The sequence below is a fragment of the Schistocerca piceifrons genome, chromosome 7 (assembly GCF_021461385.2).
Source record: "Schistocerca piceifrons isolate TAMUIC-IGC-003096 chromosome 7, iqSchPice1.1, whole genome shotgun sequence".
In the NCBI taxonomy this organism is placed as follows: Eukaryota; Metazoa; Arthropoda; class Insecta; order Orthoptera; family Acrididae; genus Schistocerca; species Schistocerca piceifrons.
In genome coordinates this window covers 417862476-417884243 of record NC_060144.1, presented here as the reverse complement: position 1 = coordinate 417884243, position 21768 = coordinate 417862476, and the positions used below count along the sequence as shown (strand labels likewise).

Here is a 21768-nt window from a genome sequence, read left to right as displayed (position 1 = left end):
TAGGGCATGTAATACCCAACATCGTCCAAAAAATAAGTGGCAGTAGAAAATCAAGGAAGGGCGTATCAAACAACATTCCTGACCTTGCGGTGGCTGTCTGTGACGCCAGAGTTAGTTTCTGGCATCCAGTTTAAGGGGCTTTTGTCCAGTCTGGAAATAACTCAGTAATCTAAGTATTGTGTGGCTGGAACATTCCGCTCGGTTAAGAGGCATGAATGTAAAATAACTTCGTTGAGCGGTCTGGAGCATGTCAAGTAGTGACGTGTGCTCGCAATCCTTACTGATGTCGGAGACATTTCGTGTGTCCTCTGGGCCGGAGGTGGTGTTTTAAAATGTTTGACATTTCGGAAGTCGGTAGTTAATCTTCTTTCGTGACCGACAAAGTTGTGTTTTCAGTCCGGAAGTCCTACAAGAATTCAAAAATGCACCCCCATGTGACCACCTGGAGTTCCAGTTAGATACTGCTGATTTAATAGGCGTATTTTGCGGATTAATGTATGCACAAGTGATCTGTCAGAATGGATTTTCTACCAAACCATGGAGAATTTAGTTAGCTGGAAGAGATGGTCAGTGAAAGAGTCCTATTTAGCTAGTTCTAAGTGAAGCCAACAAGTTACATTTGTTTCCGTGGTAACCTGAAGTGTAGGGTTCTTTTCGTATCTCGTGACCTTTTGATTGTGAAGTGTTATCCTCTTTTGTTGATATTGTTGGGATCCATCTAAAGGTGGTGTATTAACTGCTAGAGATGTCTATTTTTTAAACCCAGTGACCAGATCTGAGAATATTGCTAACTGCAGTCGGATAGCTATACGGCATTAATCATTGGTTTAGGAGCAATGATGTGTTTAACTCTGATTCGTCGATCAAAGCGAGGCTGCTGACACACACTTAGACTGGTTCTAATATTGCTGCAATACAGTAAAATTATCTAGGTATGCCAACAAACATTTTCTTGTAAATGTTTCAGTAAATATGTTGTGTAATTTGCCTTGTGCGTCGCACGTCGCTAAGAATGCGTGAATTCGGGCCGCGGCAGATAAGATAGTAGGAGGGAAAACGAAATGAAAAGCAGAATATGGAGGATGTTGTATTAGTGGACAAAATATAAACACCTTCCAAACTCGACTGTCTGGTTTTGAAACGGTAGTAAGCATAGTTTCTGACTCCTGTGTTTTGTGGCTGATCATTACCAACATCAGCGATTGAAATTATTATGTGGAAAAGCACTGTGGACACTTTTAGTTGTTTCATTTGGCAGTATTGTGTTCCAGCTGTTCACGCTAGTATGAATATTGACGCAAATCCTGGTTCGTTGCAGGCGCAATCTACGACCTAAGATAATAAACTCTCTGCTCATTGCGAACACAGTACGAAGCACAACATCGCTGGTCTGCTGGCTGTTGCTACTACTCTCAGGGGGTCTGGGAGGAAAGGGGAATGTAGAGCTTGCTGTCTGCACTCAAGTTATCTCAAACAAAACTCAAAATTGGAAGACTGTATGTAGAATCTGACAGCACAATGTAGAAAGTCTTGGAAAGTGGCATCGAGCTAAGCGAACGGAAAATATTATTCTATCAACAAAATAGTCAACACCAAGCTTTTATGTTACTGTTAGCTCTGTTTTCAGCCAAATCAGCGTACAATACGGACCTTCGCAGTTTCCCATTGCAACGAACTATCACATTAAATCTTCGTTTTAACAGACGGCATTTGATATGTGAAACGCGAAAAAATTGTGTATTGATATTAATGCAATACGCATACAATGTTCTAATTACAAGTCTCTGTTTTATCTGTATTAAAGATGGACTAGCATCATTATTCAACTCGCGAATGTCCATCCTTCCTGTGGACGCAGGACAGCGGCTGATAATATAAGGAAATGGAACTTCACAGCCGTGTTTTTAAAGTATTCGTTATTCAGATGACTAATTGCAACGATAAATTTGCTTCATTTTCAGGTCCTACTGTTAACCAAATAAGTAGGTCCAGTCACTGGCTCATGTATCATAGTGCCCATACGATAACTAGGTACCGCGGTTCGCTGTTCATCAGAAGTATACATCCTGAACGTGTAATCACCACTGTCACCGTGACTACACCAGTGGTGACCATTTTGGTGACTACACATTTGTAATATACGCTCCTGATGAATAGTGGCCCACGGCACCTGGTTATCGTATGGATCTTATGATGCATGAGCCAGTGGTTGGAACTACTTACGTGATTAACTGTAGGAACTGAAGAAGACGCAAATATGCTTCATGAGACAGATGAGAAAGAATTTTTTTTTCTTTTTTAGAATTTACATGATGTTGAAATTTCAGCTTCAGTAAACGCTTTCTTTAACGTCATGTTACACATATGTGTTATGTACAACACGTATAGCGTCTTCATGCCCTATGCCCTCTAGCATGAGACACTTCGAAGTAAGTAACTGTGGGTGAGTGTTACCATCAACACCGATGAAACGAGGATATTAAGGACTTGTCCATTGTTGACTGCTCGATATCTATTGATTTGGCACAGGTAAAGACGTAAAAGGAGTCGAAAGTACGTTTAAATCTGAAAAATCAGGTGAAGTATCTATTCAAGAGCCATTTTATACTGTTGTATATCACCAGTCGGTATTGACCATACACTTCTAATTTCACACAATAACAAATTTGGTAAGCCACTGATTTTAAACTAAATTATGGAGACAACATATGTGGTTATCTCTTTGTAAATTTAACACTATGTTTGCGATCAGAAAGTTGTGTACCCGATATAGTGACCATCCTAGTACACTAGATAGTAGGATCTGGATAAACGGCTTCCTCCACCGTAATTTTACACTGTAAGTGGCGGAACTACCACTCAGATGTACTGAAACGACTGTGTAAAGCAGAGAGTACTATTGCCTGCAATACTGTGACTAGAAGCAGAGCTCTTATATCTTGATTGGGTTCTCTTGTGTAATGGGTAGACAAAGGTTGAGTCACATATTTATTATTTAAATGCAATAAAAATTTTAATACTGAGAAACTGTCCTGGGCGTACTCGTTGTGCTGTACGTAAACAGATTTGTTAAAAGTATTTTCTTCACCACTATGTCCGATGGTATTTGTAATTCCAGTACTGAGAATACTGATACCGCCATAATTTTGTGTATCAGCTATTAGTGGTGACCAAATCAACTCTTTAGATAATTTGCATAAGTCTGCCCTCTCGACTTCTCATTGTTTACTTGGTTCTATCGAGCACAGCATGCAGGTTGCGATGGCACGGCTCATTACCCATCAATAATCCAGAAATAATATAGTAGTTTGTCTCTACAAGATCATCAAAACTTGATGCCTGTAACTATCACGAGATTTTTCTGATGAAAGGCATATCCAAGATGAGGAGCTGACATTTCTGGGAGAAAATGAGATCATAATGTCTTATGAATGGTTGGCATATAATAGACACTGGGATGAATACAGTTTGAATATGTTTTCCAAAGTACGCAGCTTTTAATAAATACATGCCACTAACGGTATCCGTCACATGGGCCAATGTTATACCGTGCGTCTGAGGAACTGTTCTACGTACCGTAATAAACTACTATCAGGAACTGCTCCTATCATCCACACCAATCGCTCATTTGGAGACACGTTTTCCCTGTCATCCATAACAGAAACTTCTAATTTTATCTGACACACATAAGTGACCCTGCGTTAGTTATGTTAGTATATCAAGGAGTAGCACATTAAGAGTGAGAAGTTGTGGGAACGCACTATGATATTAGTCGATCATCGACTGCTGAAGACTATGTGTTGCATTTGTCTCTTTAAGGCCGTGCTGACCCAAGCATTCACATCGGTAACGCTATCCCTCTACCAACGGCCTTTTCAAAGAGGTCAGAGAAGAGGACAGAGGTTCAGAGCGCTCTATTGGACTTCGGATGGCAAATCGCCGAAAAAAAGGTGTGAGGGTGCAGAGGGCTATGTAAACCACCGCATGAAAGACGCATAATGTGTATCCACAGGACATGCGCCCTGTAAATGAAAAATTGTCATGATGATCTCTCCACTGGTAAAAGAATCCGAATTGGTCTCCCATTCGGAACTCCTGGTGAGGACTACCAAGGTGGAAGGGGATAACAAATGGATAACATTTTATCAGTTGGAGTGCGGAATTTTGAAAGTTTAAACATAGTAGAGAAAGCAGAAAATCTGAAAATGGAAATGCAAAGGCTCAATCTAGATATAAATGGGTTGGGTGAAGTTAAATAGAAATGAGAATTTATGGTCAGACTCTAACTCCCTTTCCAAGCATTAATCCCAAGTGGTGGGATGCGCTGGTTAATCGGATGTGGCAAGTTAATTTTAAGGGGTGGCCAGATTCCCTTCCTATCACCACTCCGGACTCCCCAGGAAAAAATGAGTGTACTCCAACTGTCTGCGCCTAGTGTAATCCATGGAATAGTGTGAATGTGTTCAGATGTCCGCGAGCCGTGTAACTGAGGTGGAAGGTGGGACCAGCCCGGTATTCACTTAGCGGGATATGGGAAACCGCCTAAAAATCACATCCAGGCTGGCCGTCACACCAGCCCTAGTTGTTACCTTACCCGAGTCCAGGAAGCAGCGCCTTAACGATCTCGGCTACCCTGGCGGGTATGGTCAGACTAATACGTGGTAATATCAACAGCAGCTGCAATGGTTTAACGGGAGCAAGAAAGTAGGAAAGAAGGGCAGAGACTGAGCTACTGTGAACAGTTCAGTGATAGGGTTTTTGTCATCAGATTCGACCACAAACCAACACTCACAAGAACAGTTTGTGTATATTATATGCCACAGTCTCAGCCAGAAGATGGATAGACAGAAAAAGTATAAGAAGGTATTGAACGGGATATTCATTGTGTAAAGACAGAGATTCCGAAATCACAGATTGGATTGTAAGGCGTACCCACTAGCAGATATAGAATCAGAACATAATTTAGTAATAACGAATGACAGACTGTAGTATCATCCGAAAAAATCTGTGTGGAAGAAGGGATACCAAAGTACTGAGGAATGATGAGATGCGTTTCTAGTTCGCTGAGAACGTGGATACTGCTGCAACGAATACCACCGTAAGAGGTTCAGTTGAAGAGGAGTGGACATTTCTAAACAAGGCAATCATACGTTGAACAGGCAGGCATACAAACAAAGGAAGCGCGAGTAAACCTTGGGTAACAGAAGAAACACTTCAACTGATCGACGAAAGCTGGAAGTACAGAAATGTTCAGGGAAAGACTCTTACAGCAATATACAACACTCGGGAATGAAATGCATAGGAGGTGCAGGACCGCCAGGGAGGAATGGCTGCAGGAAAAGTGTAAAGAAATTGAAAAAGAAATTATCGTCAGGAGTACTGATTCAGCGCGCACAAAATTCAAAACAACATTCGGTGAAATTAAAAGCAAAGACGGAAACATTACGGGTGCAATGGGGATTATATTGTTAAACGCAGAGGACAGAGATGATAGGTGGAAACAATACGTCGAAGACCCTATGAGAGAGTGGATTTGTCTGATGACGTGAATTCCATCGAACTTCCTAAAATCGTTGGCGGAAGTGCCAACAAAATGAGTTGACGTACGGGATCTATGAGACCGGCGACAAACCATCAGCCTTTCGGAAAAATATCATCCGCCTAATTCCGAAGATAGCAACGTCAGATAAGTGCAAAAACTATCTTACAGTTAGCTTATCAGCTCATACATCCAAGCTTCTGACAAGAATTATACAAAGAAGGAAGGAAAAGAAAATTCAGGATGTTTTAGATGACGATCAGTTTGACTTTAGCAAAGGTAAAGGTATAAGAGAGGTAGTTCTGAACTGCGCTTGGTAATGGAAGCAAAATTGAAGAAAAATCAAGACACGATCACAGGATTTGTGACCCAGAAAAAGCGTTCGTTAAAATTCAGGGTGAAGGATTCGTTGCTGACCTTGAAATCCCCAGTGAAAGTGAAGACGAACTACAGGAGCTGTTGAAAGGAATGAGCAGACTAATGAATATAGAGTGTGGATTGACGTGTTGCAGAGACAAGACTAGCGATAAACTTATCAGAATTGGTGACGACGAAGTAGACGAAGTTATTCTGACATCTTGGAATAGAAATAACGGTATAAAGTCTGAATGAAGGAGGACATGGAAATGCAGACAAGCAGAGGCACAGAATGGCTTCACAGCTAAAAGACGTCTACTAGTAGTAAACAAAGTTCTAAATACGAGGAAGAAATTTCCGGGGAATGTACGCTTACGAAACAACATTCTACGGTAGTGCGTCATGAACGGTGGCAAAATCAGAACAGAAAAAAATCGAAGAGTGCTGCAGAAGAATGTTGAAAATCAGGTGGGCTGATAAGATAAAGAATGAGAAGGTCCTCTGCAGAATCGGCGAAAAAAGAACATATGGAAATAGTGAAAAGATGAAAAGAGAGGATGATCGGACATGTGTTAAGACATCAGGGAATAACCTGCATGGTACTAGAGGAGGGAGCTGTAGAGTGTAAAACCTGCAGGGGGAGACAGAGATTGGAATACACGCAGCAATTAATGGAGAACGCTGGGCGCAGTTGCTACTCTGAGATGAAGAGGTTGGCACAGGAGAGGGATTCATGTCGAGCCGCTCCAAACCAATCATAAGACTAATGTGTTTCTTTAAAAAACAAAAAAATGGACTTACAGCAGATCGTAGCTCTGGAGGCGACTTAACGTCTGTCCGCCCAACAATTGTGGTTATCCTGCACGGCGTGTTACACACGTGGAAACATTGTCAGCACAGCACTGAAGATCTATCGTAGACAGTGTTGGTCTCCGAAATGCGTCTTACACCGATTATCACCCCACGTTCTTTGCGTGTTACCTCGTTTTTTGACGTGCTACCATCTTCAGTAAACAAGCGTATCTGCAGTATTGCTCAGATATCGTGTCTTAAAACTCGCGCCCCACGCAACACTAGCTGCAACAGCTGCCACACTGTATATTTGTTCAAATGAATAGGCTTTGCAGTGATTTTTGGCCACTCAGTTTAACTAGTCCCTCGGTCCGACATCCCTCCTGATGAGTCTTACGAATCCCAATGGAGCAGCCACAGTGTAGTAAACTCTGGCGTGGTTTAGTACAATTATCGATGAAGGGGTGTCAGTACCAGCAATACCTCCACATACATTGCCCCTCTGCTCCAGCCCACAGGCAACGACGTCTCGTTGAGTGTACTCAGCCTGTAACTTTTAGTGCTGCCGGTGTCGTTACGCCCGTTATTAACAAAGCATGATGCAGCTTTTTTAGTGGGTAGCACACTTTATGGATCGTAATACCTTGCGCAAAATTAATAAGAGCGGGAGGAGCATCGTAAAAGTTTAATTTTAATGCAACAGCGTGTTCTGCAGCAGCGACAGCGTAATGGTGAGTTACGTCGTCATAAAAACGAAAAAACTCTGTGGCTCTGTTTACAGTACACTCCAACGCAACAACAGAGATAATATTTTAATTACTTTATTGTTGTCCAATAAAAATCCTTACAAAAACACATTGGCGAAGGCAGAGGTTTCTGCCACACAAAATGAGTGATGTTAATCTTAGTTTTCTGAAGTAAATTCAATGGCTAAACTAGCAGTTAAATTACTATCGTACTATACTTAAGATTAGGATAATAAGTGCTACATCTAACAAGAAAAGTCACCGGTTTCTGGAGATATTACGCCATAAAGGCGTCATGCTGGATTGCACATATGCGACACCTGTGTTGTTAAGATATGGTAAAACCACACGTCATATGCTGAAGGAGCTCCTTTGTTGATATTTTTTCCTTGCTTCAAATATTGTAAAAGATAGCGTGTTAAAAAACTGAGCCACTGTAAATGAAAGTACGGCAAGTTTTGGGAGGGTAGTACATTTGAATACCACTATCGTACCACAGGAAAAAATAACTTTCAGTTTATCCTCCCAAATATGTAAAACTATAATGCGCATAGTGGGTCCACTGGCTGTACGGAAGATAGTCCTCCTTCCGTTTACAGAAAGAGTTGAGGTGCAACACAGGTGGCGACGGTCTTCAGAGAACCCGCACGGGGTATTCTTGAACAGTGCATCATTAATTCGGCTTTCCGCGGCCCCGGGGCGGAGCTTAAGTAAACGAAGGAGTGACGGCGGCGGCGGCAGCGGCGTCCGTGACTAGAAGCCAGCGTACTGCTTGACCAGCTTGCTCCACTCCTTGGGGTAGTTCCTCTGGATGTGCGACAGGGTGCGCTGGATCTGACGCGTCTCCTCTGGTGTGCACGTCGGGCAGGCCCCGCGAAGAACCAGCGGCGCCAGGGCTGCAACGAGACGAAAGGCACCGTCAGACACCGCAAAACAATACGACGTTGAACCTAGTGTAAAAACACTCCATGTGCAGCCGTGAGAGGTGATGATGAGTGGGTTTAAGTATCTGCTAAAGAGCTCCTTTATTTGGACAACACATATAATAAGTTACCTTTTAAAAATGTGGTACAGCCAGATTGCACGGTAGGATGCCAATGTAACGTCATATACAGGGTGGCGCACGAAATGTTTTACCAGTTGTTTCTTTCACAGTTTACGACGCACATTAGATATGCCACTGTGATCTCCACAGCAGTACCAGCAGAGCTTGAAAAAACAAATGAGTTACAAAATGACGAACAGTTCACGATATTGCCGCTAGGAGACTAGTAAGCAGCAATGGCTGACAATGGAAGACTAACGACACAGCAACGATCGGCAATTGTGTCACTTTTTCATGAAACGAAAAGCCTTGTTGTGACTCAGAGGCGTTTTCGACAACAGTTTAACACACGATGGGTCTCCTACCTCATGGCTAAGCCATGTCTCCGCAGTATCCTTTCTTTCAGGAGTGCTAGTTCTGTAAGGTTCGCAGGAGAGCTTCTGCAAAGTTTGGAAGGTAGGAGACGAGATACTGGCAGAAGTAAAGCTGTGAGTACCGGGCGTGAGTCGTGCTTCGGTAGCTCAGATGGTAGAGCACTTGCCCGCGAAAGGCAAAGGTCCCGAGTTAGAGTCTCGGTCGGGCACACAGTTTTAATCTGCCAGGAAGTTTCATATCAGCGCACACTCCGCTGCAGAGTGAAAATATCATTCTGGAAATCACAACCTTATCCTATCCGCTTCTGCCGTCCGAGAACAAGTAATGGACTCCCAATAAACTCCTTGCCATCTTACACCGTTGGTCGGCAACTAGCTGCGTTCGGACTAAGGGATGAAAGTCTAATCTGTAGCCTGCCGTTAAACACCACAACATAAACGGCTGCATTTCGAGTGCTATCATGACTGGGAAGCGTGGACTGGTGATGAACGTCGTCCTAATGTGCTCAGCAATCAATCGCGGTTCTGCACTGTCCCGAATGACCAATGTCGGCGGATGTGGCAGCGAGCTTGGCAGATGTCCGTTCTGGAGAGGCATAGCAGTGTTATTCCTGGCCATCGGATATGACACAAGGTCAAAGATGGTAGCGATTACTCTGGCGACCCATCAGTACGTCACGGTATCCTGCGTCCTATTTTGCTACCTCTCACGTCACAGTATAGTGATGCCACTTTTCAACAACAGGATAATGGTCGTCCACCTGTGTCCTGTGTCCCTAAGAACTGTTCGCGTGATGTAGAGGACAATGGCTGTGATGTTGGTTGCCATCTGTTGAAAACCTTGCAGTGCATTTGTATCTGTACAGTTCAGCTACTAATATGCTCCTGATCCCTACATTATTCATCTCGTCGTCTGTCCGACGGACAGTACACGTAACTCATTATCAGGCTGCCGTCACCTCAACGTAAATGGAACGGGAGTTAGTCGGGCAAAGCTACACGCTGCCACTACTCCAAGATCCAGTGACGACGACCCAGGGCTAATGCCAGACCAACATCTCTGCGTCTGTCATCAATGGAATATGAGTAGATCGTGACTGTTGAAGTCCATGCGGCGAATTTTTTCCAATGCAGTTGGGGCCGCCACACATTATTGTACCTACAAAGTTAAAGATCCCAACAAGATACTGTTGAGCTTTTAAGCCCGAATTCTAAGGTAAACTCCGGTATGCTACGACCCACATTTCACCGATTAATACCCCACATTTAGTTGGGTTTTGTGGTCTAGTGGGAAAGCGCATGCTTAAAAACTGAAAGGTCGTGGGATCGCAGCCCAGATGGACCAGCGAAAATTACAGTGACGTGAAGATTTGCAAGGAACGACATATTGTTCGGATTCCACTTCAAGATTCCCTTCCACCGTATGGTTATTGGGATAGGTTTAGGTAACTTAACTTGTATCCAATGGAAATACTTGCACCAGGCGTTCAACCACACTAGTTCAAAATCAGTTTCCTCGAGACGTGATGTCATGTCTACCAAACATTATCTGTAACAAACTACTCGGATATCATCCATGCACTAGCGCAATAGACCGCATTAGATTATGAGAATAAATTAATACAGCTACATACAAATTGTATTTAAAGAATGTTCGAATAAATTAGCAACGTTTACACAGTCTACATTGAGCCTTGCTAAGGTCTTAATGCCTTGACAGCAGTAACCTTCTAACTCTGTACCCAGTGCCAAGATTATGCACAATAAGACGAAAATCACCACTAAGAAGTACCCGAATGGGACGGAAACCGACAGATGTGATGTACATGCGCAGACAAACAACTGATTACAACTTCAGGAAAATTGGATGATGGATTCTAGAGAAAGAGCTTCAAAAACTGAGCAACTCTTAAAGTGTTAGTTCATCCCCGGTCCTTATGCAAGCAGTTATTCAGCTTGGTATTGATGCAATTGTTAGATGTCCTCCTGAGGGAAATCGTGCCACGTTCTGTCCAACTGGTGCATTAGATCGGCAAAATTCCGAGCCGGTTGGAGGGAACTGCCCATAATGCTCCAAACGTTCTCAATTGGGGAGAGATCCGACGACATTGCTTAGTAAGGTAGCGCTTGGCAAACAGAAGATGAGCAGTGGACACCCTCGGCATGTGGGAAGGGGCATCATCTTGCTGAAACATAAGCCCAGGATGACTTGCCGTGAAGGGCGTTGAATATTGTCGACGTACAGCTGTGCTCTTAGTGTGTCTCGGATAACGGCCAAAGGAGTCCTGTTATGAAGAGAAATGGCACTCCTGGCTGATGGGCCGTATGGTGGGCGACAGTCGGGTTGGTACCCAACCGCTGTCCGGGTCGTTTCCAGACACGTCTTTGCTGGTCACCGGGATTCAGTTCGAAGGAGGACTCATCACTGAAGACAATTGTACTCAAACATGTAACAGTCAGCCTCAGTTGCAAATAGAAACCAAACTTTACCCAGGTTTCAGCCAAAATAATTTGGCCTTCTTCAGAAGCTAGTGACACTAAACTACTACATGCCAAAGTTTGGCGATGTCAACTGTAGTACCGTAGCAACTAGTCATAATCTACATTACTTGGGCTGAAGAGAAGCAGCAGGCCCACTGCGCGGACGAGGTCGGTAGGCCGCGAGAGCTGCACCGGAACTTTGGCATGCAGTAGTTTAGTGTCACTCGCTTCTGAAGAAGGCAAAATTATTTTGGCTGAAACCTGGGTAAAGTTTGGTTTCAATTTGCAACTGAGGCTGACGTGTTACATGTTCAGTTATCACAGTTGCTGACAGGGCTGCACAATGTTAAAAATTCTTGCTGTGAATCTTTAGGTTTTGGCGGCGCAAAGACTGTTCCATTAAGTTTCGGGTGTGCAGCCGCAAGAAATCTCCTTCTTCTTCTAATATTTCGGCTGTATACCGTCTAACCATCTTCAGAGTGAGTCGCAAGACTTCCGCTCCAGTACTCGCTTCGTCCCTTTATACTCGTGTACCGCGCGACTGCGCATGCGGCCACAGATGCAAATGCGCCAGAGACGTTGGTCGGGGAATTTCGAAATAAAATACATATACTAGTAATATGAACGTATCTACTTCGACACAACTTCCCCTTTTATTCTTCTACAAGCAACTTTTTTTGTTGATGCTAGCGTCATCGAACTAAGCAAGTAAGAAGTGCTACTGAATTTCCTGCATGGCTGGTTATAAGCGTTTTCGGTTTTTTTGAATCTACGAATAACAGTATTATACTTCATTATTTCTTTCCTCAGTTACGAATTATTTTATTTTATTCTCGACAGATTTGTCTCTCTAGCAAACGGTGATGTGTATTTGTTATAGCTGTATTGATAAACCTCCATTCTATGAAGGAGGGCGGTTGTCGTTTTTGTGTTGGATACACAGAATATGATTACAATCATTATGAGTTTCGGCCACGCAGTGGCTGACTTCAGAGTTCATGGTATTTGTTCAACAAATGATGTAAAGATTCTCACGGTGGCCATCGCTTAGCCGAAAGCGGTAATGACTGCAATAGCGCTCTGTGACTGCGTTCACGCTTAAAAGAAATGTCGTCATGCTGATGGCATTTATCAAACTAAAATTTTTAACGAATTGGAAATCATCCGTGATTGGCGCCCTCTAGAAAGACATAAACTTCGTGTGTAGGAATAATGATTTACTGGTGACGTCGGAAAAGTTTAGTTCCTGGAAGGGCAGAAAAACGTTATACAGGGAGCTTACGACCCGAAGACAACAGAAGCTATTACGCCCGCCGGTCCCCGTCGTTTCGGCGAGGTTTAATAAGGGCCGCTGTGTCAAACAGGTAGTTTAATAATTTCGAGCGGCCTTTGTGTGCCGAGGCGTGGAATGTGACGCGTCGTCCATCGCTCGAGGGAGGCGTTTGCGTTGACGCTGGCCTGTGGAACGCGTCAGCGTCCAGAGAGAATGTTACTATTCTACAGAATCGTCACTGTCTTTCTATGAATCTGTAGCCCATCTAAACATGGCTTCCGGTCTCACCTGACTTCCAGCTACACCCATAGAGAAACAGTCGGAAAAGCTCTGCTCACATTAACACCTTACATTCACATTACCAGAGACTCCAAAAAAGAAAGTCGAAAATAATGATATATTTGACTCCCGTTTCAAGTATATCTCCATATCTTTAGGCACTCTCGACGTGTTGTATCGTCTAAAGACGATCCACCACAATTCGCCATAGACGGCTTCTAAAGCTCCTCTCTACAGAGCGCAAGCAGCAATAAAAAAATCAAATTATACGCGACACACACGCTTATTATATAAAGTACGATCGACGAAGTATCAAAACAAATTTTTGACTGGTTTGAGGATTTAGTGGAAGGGAGGATGCAGCTTGTTATCTTGAATGGAGACTCATCGACGGATGCAGAAGTAACGTGGGAGCCTTACTGTTCGTGTTGCCCATTACTGACGTTGCTGACAGAATTTCCACATATGGTGCGTTTATCTATGACGACGTAATTATCTGAAAAGCTGCACAAATATCCAGTCAGATCTTCATAAGGCTTCAAAGCCATGTAAGAACTGGCTACCTGCTTTAAACGTTCAGATATTTCACGAAATGAGTTGCGACTGGATTCGGTCAACTGACACATATGGGTGGTATATGAAACACAATAACATGGGCTCAGTCGTAGGTAAAACAGGTGACACACTTTGGTTACTTGGTAGAATAGAAGGCAAATGCAAAAGGAGATTGTTTACTAAACACACGTGCGACCAATGTTACAACACTGCTCAAGTGTGTGGGAACTGTACCTAATTGAACTAACAGTGAATATTTAACGGATACACAGAAGGGCAGCATGAGTACTCACAAGGTTGTTTGACAAATAGGAGGTCACAGATATGATGAAAAAACTGAACTGCCAGACGCATGAAGATGGACGGAAACCATCCCGAGAAATCCTGCTTACAAAGTTTCAAGAATCAGCTTTAAATGATGAATCTAGCAATATACTATAACGGCTTAAGTATTTTTCCCGTAATAATAGCAATGACAGCGCACAGAGGGACTTTTAAGCAATCATTCTTCCCAAGCTCCGCACATCAGTGAAAACAGGAAGAAGCTCTAATAACTAATACAGTGAGAAGCAACCTCTCCCATGCTCTTAACACAGGTTAGCAGGGTATAGATGTAGATGTAGAAGTACATGTAGATTTCTTTTTCAGTTAATTCATGCTGGCGATGCTGGCGTTCGCTAATACGTCGTTCAGCCTCGTCTGTTTCGTCGGTCAGTGATTGAACAACAATGAAGCTCATTCGTATGTGCACCGGACAGGCTCCCACCCTACGACTTTGTTAGGGTGTGGTGCTACGCACTGACAGAATAGTGCCAATAACGAACCTTAAATCAGGGGTATGAAGGCCCGAACTGGAACTCAGTTTCCCTTGCAAAAGAGTCCAGCATCTTAATCTCCGCGACCCATTTCTTAGATATTAGCGTCAATTTGTTACTTAAGTAAAACATATGTCGATTTGATAAAGTAACTCTTTTTCCAAATTTACAGTGGGTATTAATGTTGCCAATACTTGGAAGTAAGTAGTCAGTAACACCTTTTAGAAATTCGAGTAAGGAACAGTATATAATTAACATATTATAGAAAAATAAAAAATATCTTTGGAACTTGGCTGCCAGTTCCATCATATGAATACTAATCTGTAACTGAAGGTACTTGCACACGCTGGTATGGATCTGCTGTTTCTTATTACAGTGCTTTTAGAAGCTTATATATAGTAAGAGAGAGGAAAAAATTACACGACGCAAATATGGAAATCATAAAACAAACTGTCGATTTTTTCAGTGATTAAAATTATAACCACTTTGCATCACGTAAGTCAATAGCTCAGTGCTGCATTGCGCCCTATTTCAATCCTTTTTTGGCTCAAGCGCTCACTACGACAATTGTAAAACATTCTTATTACAAAAAACGAGGGTTCTGAATAATATTATTTACAAACTAACCATGAGATGTTTCTGAACAATATTATTTAAAAAATAACCATTTCATGATAAAACTGATCATTGTTTAGAAACAGTCTATGAAAATTGACTCTATAGTTATCGTGTCAACAAGGGATTCCGATATCTGAGAGAAGAAAATGTTATTTTTATCGTATAGAAGATCGCTATTCGGAGAAAGCTTGATACGTTGTTTACGAAATTTGTTGACTTGAAATGTATAGTCATTTTGCAAGCTATCAAACAAACAATTTCTTGATAAATATATAGTAAGATATTCTTGTAACGCCTGCCGCCAAGTAAGGAATGAAGAAGATATGTTTGCCTGTGAGGAACACTACTTTTGTACAGCGTGAAATATGTCATGTGTACCTGAAATTTCCTTCCTGTGGGGACTGTGTATTGCGTAAAAGGAATGTGGATACAGTAAAATGACCGCGCCATCGTCAGACCTCAGTTTTGAAAACCCGCAAGTAACAGACAGAGAAAGCTTAACGTTAGTCTAACGTCTGAAATTTTCAAGAACAATAACAAAGATTTAAGAAAAAAGAAGGATAAATGAGTTACAAAAAAGCCTGACCTCCCTCTCAGACTGTATCTGCTGATATTCTAAAGCTTAATAAATTGATTCTTCATTAAAGAAATTAAATAATTGGTTTTAAGAATATCATAGGAGAAACGTGGTAGATATTTGCACATAACTGTCAAAATTACACGAAATTTCTATTCACTAAAGGAGCATATTACTTCTTTTTTGTTTACTTACGTCAACAGACCTACAGGAATTCAGAAACACCAACACGGACCGCCTAAACTACTACAGAATTTAACTGTTTCACATTGGCTATTACACACACTTATAAAATAACTCGTCATGAGGGGCTTCAGTACATTTTACTCTTAGGAAATCATTTTCCTAGATTCCAATAGCATTCTCGTATTTTACTTCGTATCATGTTTATCTTAGCTTTGATTTTCTTCAGACTGACTGTAGTATTGTTTCCAAAAGATTTGTACAAACCTTTCGACCCAGAACTACTTTACTGAATGTCCATTTTTAATTTTACATTGAATGTACCACACACTTTTTTTTGCGAAAGTCGGTCGTAGGGCGGAATACGAATTAGTTGTTCTCCCCAACTGTGACGATTTTAGTGTTGTAGTGAACTTTTCTGGAACTTTGTCCGTTGTTTATTAAAACGTCTGCAGCAGAGATATATAGGATAATGGCTGGTGCTCGTTATTCATACTGCTGTGCACTCCACAGAATTAACAGTCTCATAGCAAATCATACAATGGAAAAGTTGAATGTCGACCATTACTTTAATTGCCCAACTTTTCAGCTTCTGCGCCCAAGACAGATTTTCAGCTGGAACCGTGGCCCGAGGATAGTTTGAGCTTACACGTCAAGATTCATAAATAAATTCCACTAGTAAAATGAATACTTGCATAAAATATACGAAGTGTACGATATTATGTAGCGAAACCTTCACATCGGTATATTTGCTTTCCAGAAAAATCATGCTTCCATTATGTTCAGTCATTATTACATTGTAGTCTGTTCCTGATTCAAAAGAGACTGTAATTTCTCATTTATGAGCGGAAAAGCTGCTCGCATACAAATACAACAGCAATTGCGGAGAAAACGCAAACTCGAAAGTTAATTTTTGACGACCTAAAACAAAATTCGCCACACTTTCCAAGAACTACCTAGTCTCCTAAGAAAATACGACGGAAAGAGCTCTTTGATGTTTCTGATTAGCATCCGACTCGGCGACTGATCTTCTGGATTATGTAGAGGTAATTGAATTTAGAGATGCGGAACTCCTTAAAGATGGAACGCCATCGCTGTAAAGCCGCGATCAAAGAAAAAGCGGAGTAAATTGAAAGGAAAACGATTTAACGATGAAATTTTCTACTGCACCGTTGTTGGAAGGGATGAATCGTTATTCGGGCTTGGTAACAAAAGGCGAAGAATTTGATCAGCTCCATAATTTAGGCAGTTTCACAGATCTATAAGTAAGTTGATATTTTACACGGAAACGTTGGCAATTTATTTATGAGTGCACTTCCTTTGTTGCTGATACAATATATTTCGAAGGCTAGCGTAATTTGTCTTCTTTATGCGATGTCTATACTTCTCAGTCCGGCAAGCGCAGTAGTTACCAATAGGTGATGATGATCAGATAGGCCACATCGAATATTCTGCGGAGAAATGGACTCTTAAAATCGGTCTCCATGTCCAGGGAGGTAGTTCTTCTGGAAAAGATTATAGTTTCGGTCTTGGATTTCTCTTGTGACTCTCACTCTGTAATCTACTTCAGTTTTTCCAGATATTGCAGTTATTGCATTTTTTTCGCCTGTGTTCTTTTTCAGTAAAATCTTCGTGTTCCACTTCCTAGTAGACTGTACAATTCTACTGCCTTCATCATACATATATACAGAATTTGAAAATAATTCAAGAGAAATTAAGAAGCGGACGGAAGCGGAAGCGACGAGAATATTTCTTTCCCCCCTTTTACCTATGGGAAATTTTACTGTGTAGAGAGTAGCTGACACAAGTGCCCTGTTCTCTTCGCCATACGTTGTGCGGTGAGTAATTGAGTATATATTTTTACCTCAGACATAGATTCCAAGGGCTGTGTTCTGTGGGAGAGCTTTGGACCACGTGTTTATGTAGGATCGTCTTCCTCAACTGCCCTCAGCACATTCTCCTGAAGTTGAAAATTGTAACAAGATGCAGGAAGGCCTGCAGAGGAACAGTGCTTGTAGCACGGATTGACCGTCAGCAAAAACAAAGGTAACGTGCTAGGCATAAATGAGCAAATATACACATTACTGTATGAATATGCGATTGCAGAACGATCACCGGAAGCAGTCATATTCATAAAGTATCTGTGAGTATGCGTACAGGGCGATTTAAAGACAACATAAAACTGATCGCATGTAAGGCAGATGCCAGAATGAGATTCACTCGAAGAGTGCTTAGGAAATTTAGTCCAACCACAAAAGAGGCAGCTTACCAAACCCTCGTTCGACCAATACTTTAGGTTGTTCGTCAGTCTGGTGACCATACCGGATAGGATTGATAGAAGAAATAGAGAAGATCCAAAAAACAGCAGCACGGTTCATTTAGATTTAAAAGCGCGGAAGGGTCACGGAGATACTCAGCCAACTTCATTGGTAGACGCCGCAAAAGAGGCGTTCATAATTGAGACAGCGTAAGTTCCTAGGAGAGTCAACCGTTGTATTCAGTCCTCTGACGCATGTCCCGCGAAAAGATTATGAAGGTAAAATTAGAGAACTGACAGGGAGGCTTACAACACACGCCGTAAATTGGCTTGCGGGGTGTGGATGTAGGTGCAGAGGGAAAGGTTTGTACAGTTGTACAGATTTTTTTAAATCGTGATGATAAAAATTTTCAATTAATGACGGCAAATGCCTCGTTTGAGATATGAAATTTAGGTCTGAAAACGACTGAAACAAAAGCTACGAAGCCAGTATGTTGTGGAGATAACACTGTCAGTGCAATACGTGAACCTACCAACTCTCTTTTCTACATTATACTAAAATTATTTATTACCGATGTACTTGCTAATATTTTAGGCTAGGCAAACCCGGTGCTCATGTTGGTGTAGACTGCGGTATGTGTGTACAAGCAACCCCAGTAACCCGCCTGGGAAGGCGTGATGTGTACATCGACGTGGTCTGTCTTGATCTAAATGTACGTATGGCTGCAGTCTGTTTTTGTAAGGTGAAGAGTATGGTATAATCTGTCAGCTCTAGTGAAACATTTTCACATCAGATTACTCAACTGACGGGTCTCATTCCGCTAGATTCCTTTTTTGGGGGGGGGAGGGGGGGGGGGTCATGTGAAAGAACTGCCACGACCAAACCAGATCTGGTTACAATTCTAACCGGCTGTAAAACTGTTCACACAAACCGTGGGTGCTCGGGCAACTACGACAGAGCTTCGTGTGACGATATCACACCTGCAGAATAGCTGGGGGACGCCACTGTGTACAACTGTTGTAAATGAAGTAGAGTGTGCACAGAATAACTTGTTCGATACGTGTGCAGATAGTGCGACAGGGAGAGGGGACATTGTAGTGGCGTGGGGAATCCGTTGTGGACGGCCACGTTGTGGTTGCGAAGGTACCGTTCATGTCTATGCACAAATTCATATTTTGCATGGCTTGTAAACTGACGCTAGCGATTCTGCAAACTATCAAATTAGCGAGTAATGTCAGTATGACCAAAAATTCGAGAAATTCAGACACTCAGATTAGTTTCTCATTAGAAAACCAAAAACGAAATAATAGTATAGACAAAGGACCAAACAAAGCAAAACAAGTCCAGTCATACACACCCAGAAGGAAATCTCACAAAAAGAGGGTAAATAATGCAGCATTTTGGAAAACGTCGTCTACTATGATACTAACAATGTAACATGAAGAATGTATATATATATATAATGCCAATGGTATTTTTTGCAAATAAACACGTTTCTAAATGGACCAATGCCTATTGACATTAACAGACTAATAGTAGGGTAAATAACTCTGAAGAACCAAAGAAACTTGTACACCTGCCTAATATGATGTAGGGCCCCAGCCAGCAAGCAAAAGTGCCGCAACACGACGTGACATGGACCCGTTTAATGTCTGAAGGAAGGCTGCAGGAAACTGAAACCATGAATCCTGCAGGGCTGTCCATAAATCCGTAAGAGTAAGAGAGGGTGAAAATCTCTTCTGAACATCATGTGGTTCATGCATGATGGCGCAACAACATACTTTCGTGTCACGACAACGTGTACGAACGTCTCACGCAGACGTTTGAGAACGCTGGATTGGGCGGAGTGACCCACACCTTGGCTTGCTCGTTCCTCAGATATCAATCATCTAGACTTCTCGTTATGGAGACACTTTAAGAAATTCGTCTACGCCTCGCCATGATGTGCGGACACTACGGGTACAACAACAACCAAGTACACTTCAAAGGCTGCGTCATTCCTTACACCGAAGGGCAGAGAGGTGCATTATCATGATTGGACGCCACGTTGAACACCTTAAACACTTATTTAACGCAGAAAATGTGCATTTACGGACTCCTGTTTATTAAACTTATTTTTCTTGTTTCGACGAGTACTACCACCTCCCAAATTATTCGAAACTTATATACAGGGTGGTCCACTGATCGTGACCGGGCCAAATATCTTACGAAATAAGCGTTAAACGAAAAAACTACAAAGAACGAAACCTGTCTAGCTTGAAGGGGGAAACCAGATGGCGCAATGGTTGGCCAGCTAGATGGCGCTGCCATAGGTCAAACGGATATCAACTGCGTCTTCTTACAAAGGAACCCTCATTTTTTTATTATATATTCGTGTAGTACGTAAGGAAATATAAATGTTTTAGTTGGACCACTTTTTTCGCTTTGTGGTAGATGGCGCTGTAATAGTCACAAACATATGGCTCACAATTTTAGACGAAAAGTTGGTAACTGGTAGGTTTTTTAAATTAAAATACAGAACGCTGGTACGTTTGAAGATTTTATTTCGGTTGTTCCAATGTGATACACATACCTTTGTAAACTTATCATTTCTGAGAACGCATGCTGTTACAGTGTGATTACCTGTAAACACCACGTTAATGCAACAAAGGCTCAAAATGATGTCCGTCAACCTCAATGCATTTGGCAATACGTGTAACGACATTCCTCTCAACGGCGAGTAGTTCGCCTTCCGTAATATTCGAAGATGTATTGACAATGCGCTGACGCATGTTGTCAGGCGTTGTCGGTGGATCACGATCCTTCAACATCCTCCACAGAAAGAAATCCGGGGACGTCAGATCCGGTGAACGTGCGGGCCATGGCATGGTGCTTCGACGACCAATCCACCTGTCATGAAATATGCTATTCAATACCGCTTCAACCGCACGCGAGCTATGTGCCGGACACCCATCATGTTGGAAGTACATCGCCGTTCTGTCATGCAGTGAAACATCTTGTATTAACATCGGCAGAACATTACTTTGGAAATCAGCATACATTGCACCATGTAGACTGCCATCGAAAAAAAGGGGGCAAATTATCCTTCCTCCCGTAATGCCGCAACATTAACCCGCCAAGGTCGCTGATGTTCCACTTGTCGCACCCATCATGGATTTTCTGTTGCCCAATAGTGCATATTATGTTGGTTTACGTTATCGCTGTTGGTGAATGACGCTTCGTCGCTAAATAGAACGCGTGCAAAAAATCTGTCATCGTCCCGTAATTTCTCTTGTGCCCAGTGGCAGAACTGTAGACGACGTTCAAACTGGTGCATAGAAATATGGTACGGGTGCAATCGATGTTGATGTAGCATTCTCAACACCGGCGTTTTTGAGATTCCCGATTCTCGCGCAATTTGCCTGCTACTGATGTGCGGATTAGCCGCGACAGCAGCTGAAACACCTACTTGGGCATCATCATTTGTTGCAGGTCGTGGTTGACGTTTCACATGTGGCTCAACACTTCGTAGTTCCTTAAATAACGTAACTATCCGACGAACGGTGCGGTCACTTGGATGATGTCGTCCAGGATACCGAGCAGGATACGTATCACACGCCCGTTGGGCATTTTGATCACAATAGCTATACATCAACACGATATCGGCCTTTTCCGCAATTGGTAAACAGTCAATTTTAACACGGGTAATGTATCACGAAGCAAATACCGTCTGCATTGGCGGAATGTTACGTGATACCACGTACTTATACGTTTGTGACTACTACAGTACCATCTATCACAAAGCGAAAAAAGTGATCCAACTAAAACATTCATATTTCTTTACGTAGTACACGAATATGTAATAAAAAAATGGGGTTTCCTATTTGAAAAAAAACG

The 21768-nt window shown here is 42.3% G+C and overlaps 1 protein-coding gene across 1 annotated transcript in view; it reads right to left on the bottom strand.

Moving 5' to 3' along the window:
- Window positions 1-7493: 7493 nt before the first annotated feature.
- Window positions 7494-21768, bottom strand: part of LOC124805103 — a 115318-nt gene continuing 101043 nt past the window's right edge. The window contains exon 3 of the mRNA XM_047265547.1: window positions 7494-8330. Within this exon, the coding sequence (XP_047121503.1) occupies window positions 8188-8330 (143 nt within the window). The 3' untranslated portion in view covers window positions 7494-8187. The remainder of the gene's footprint in view (window positions 8331-21768) is intronic.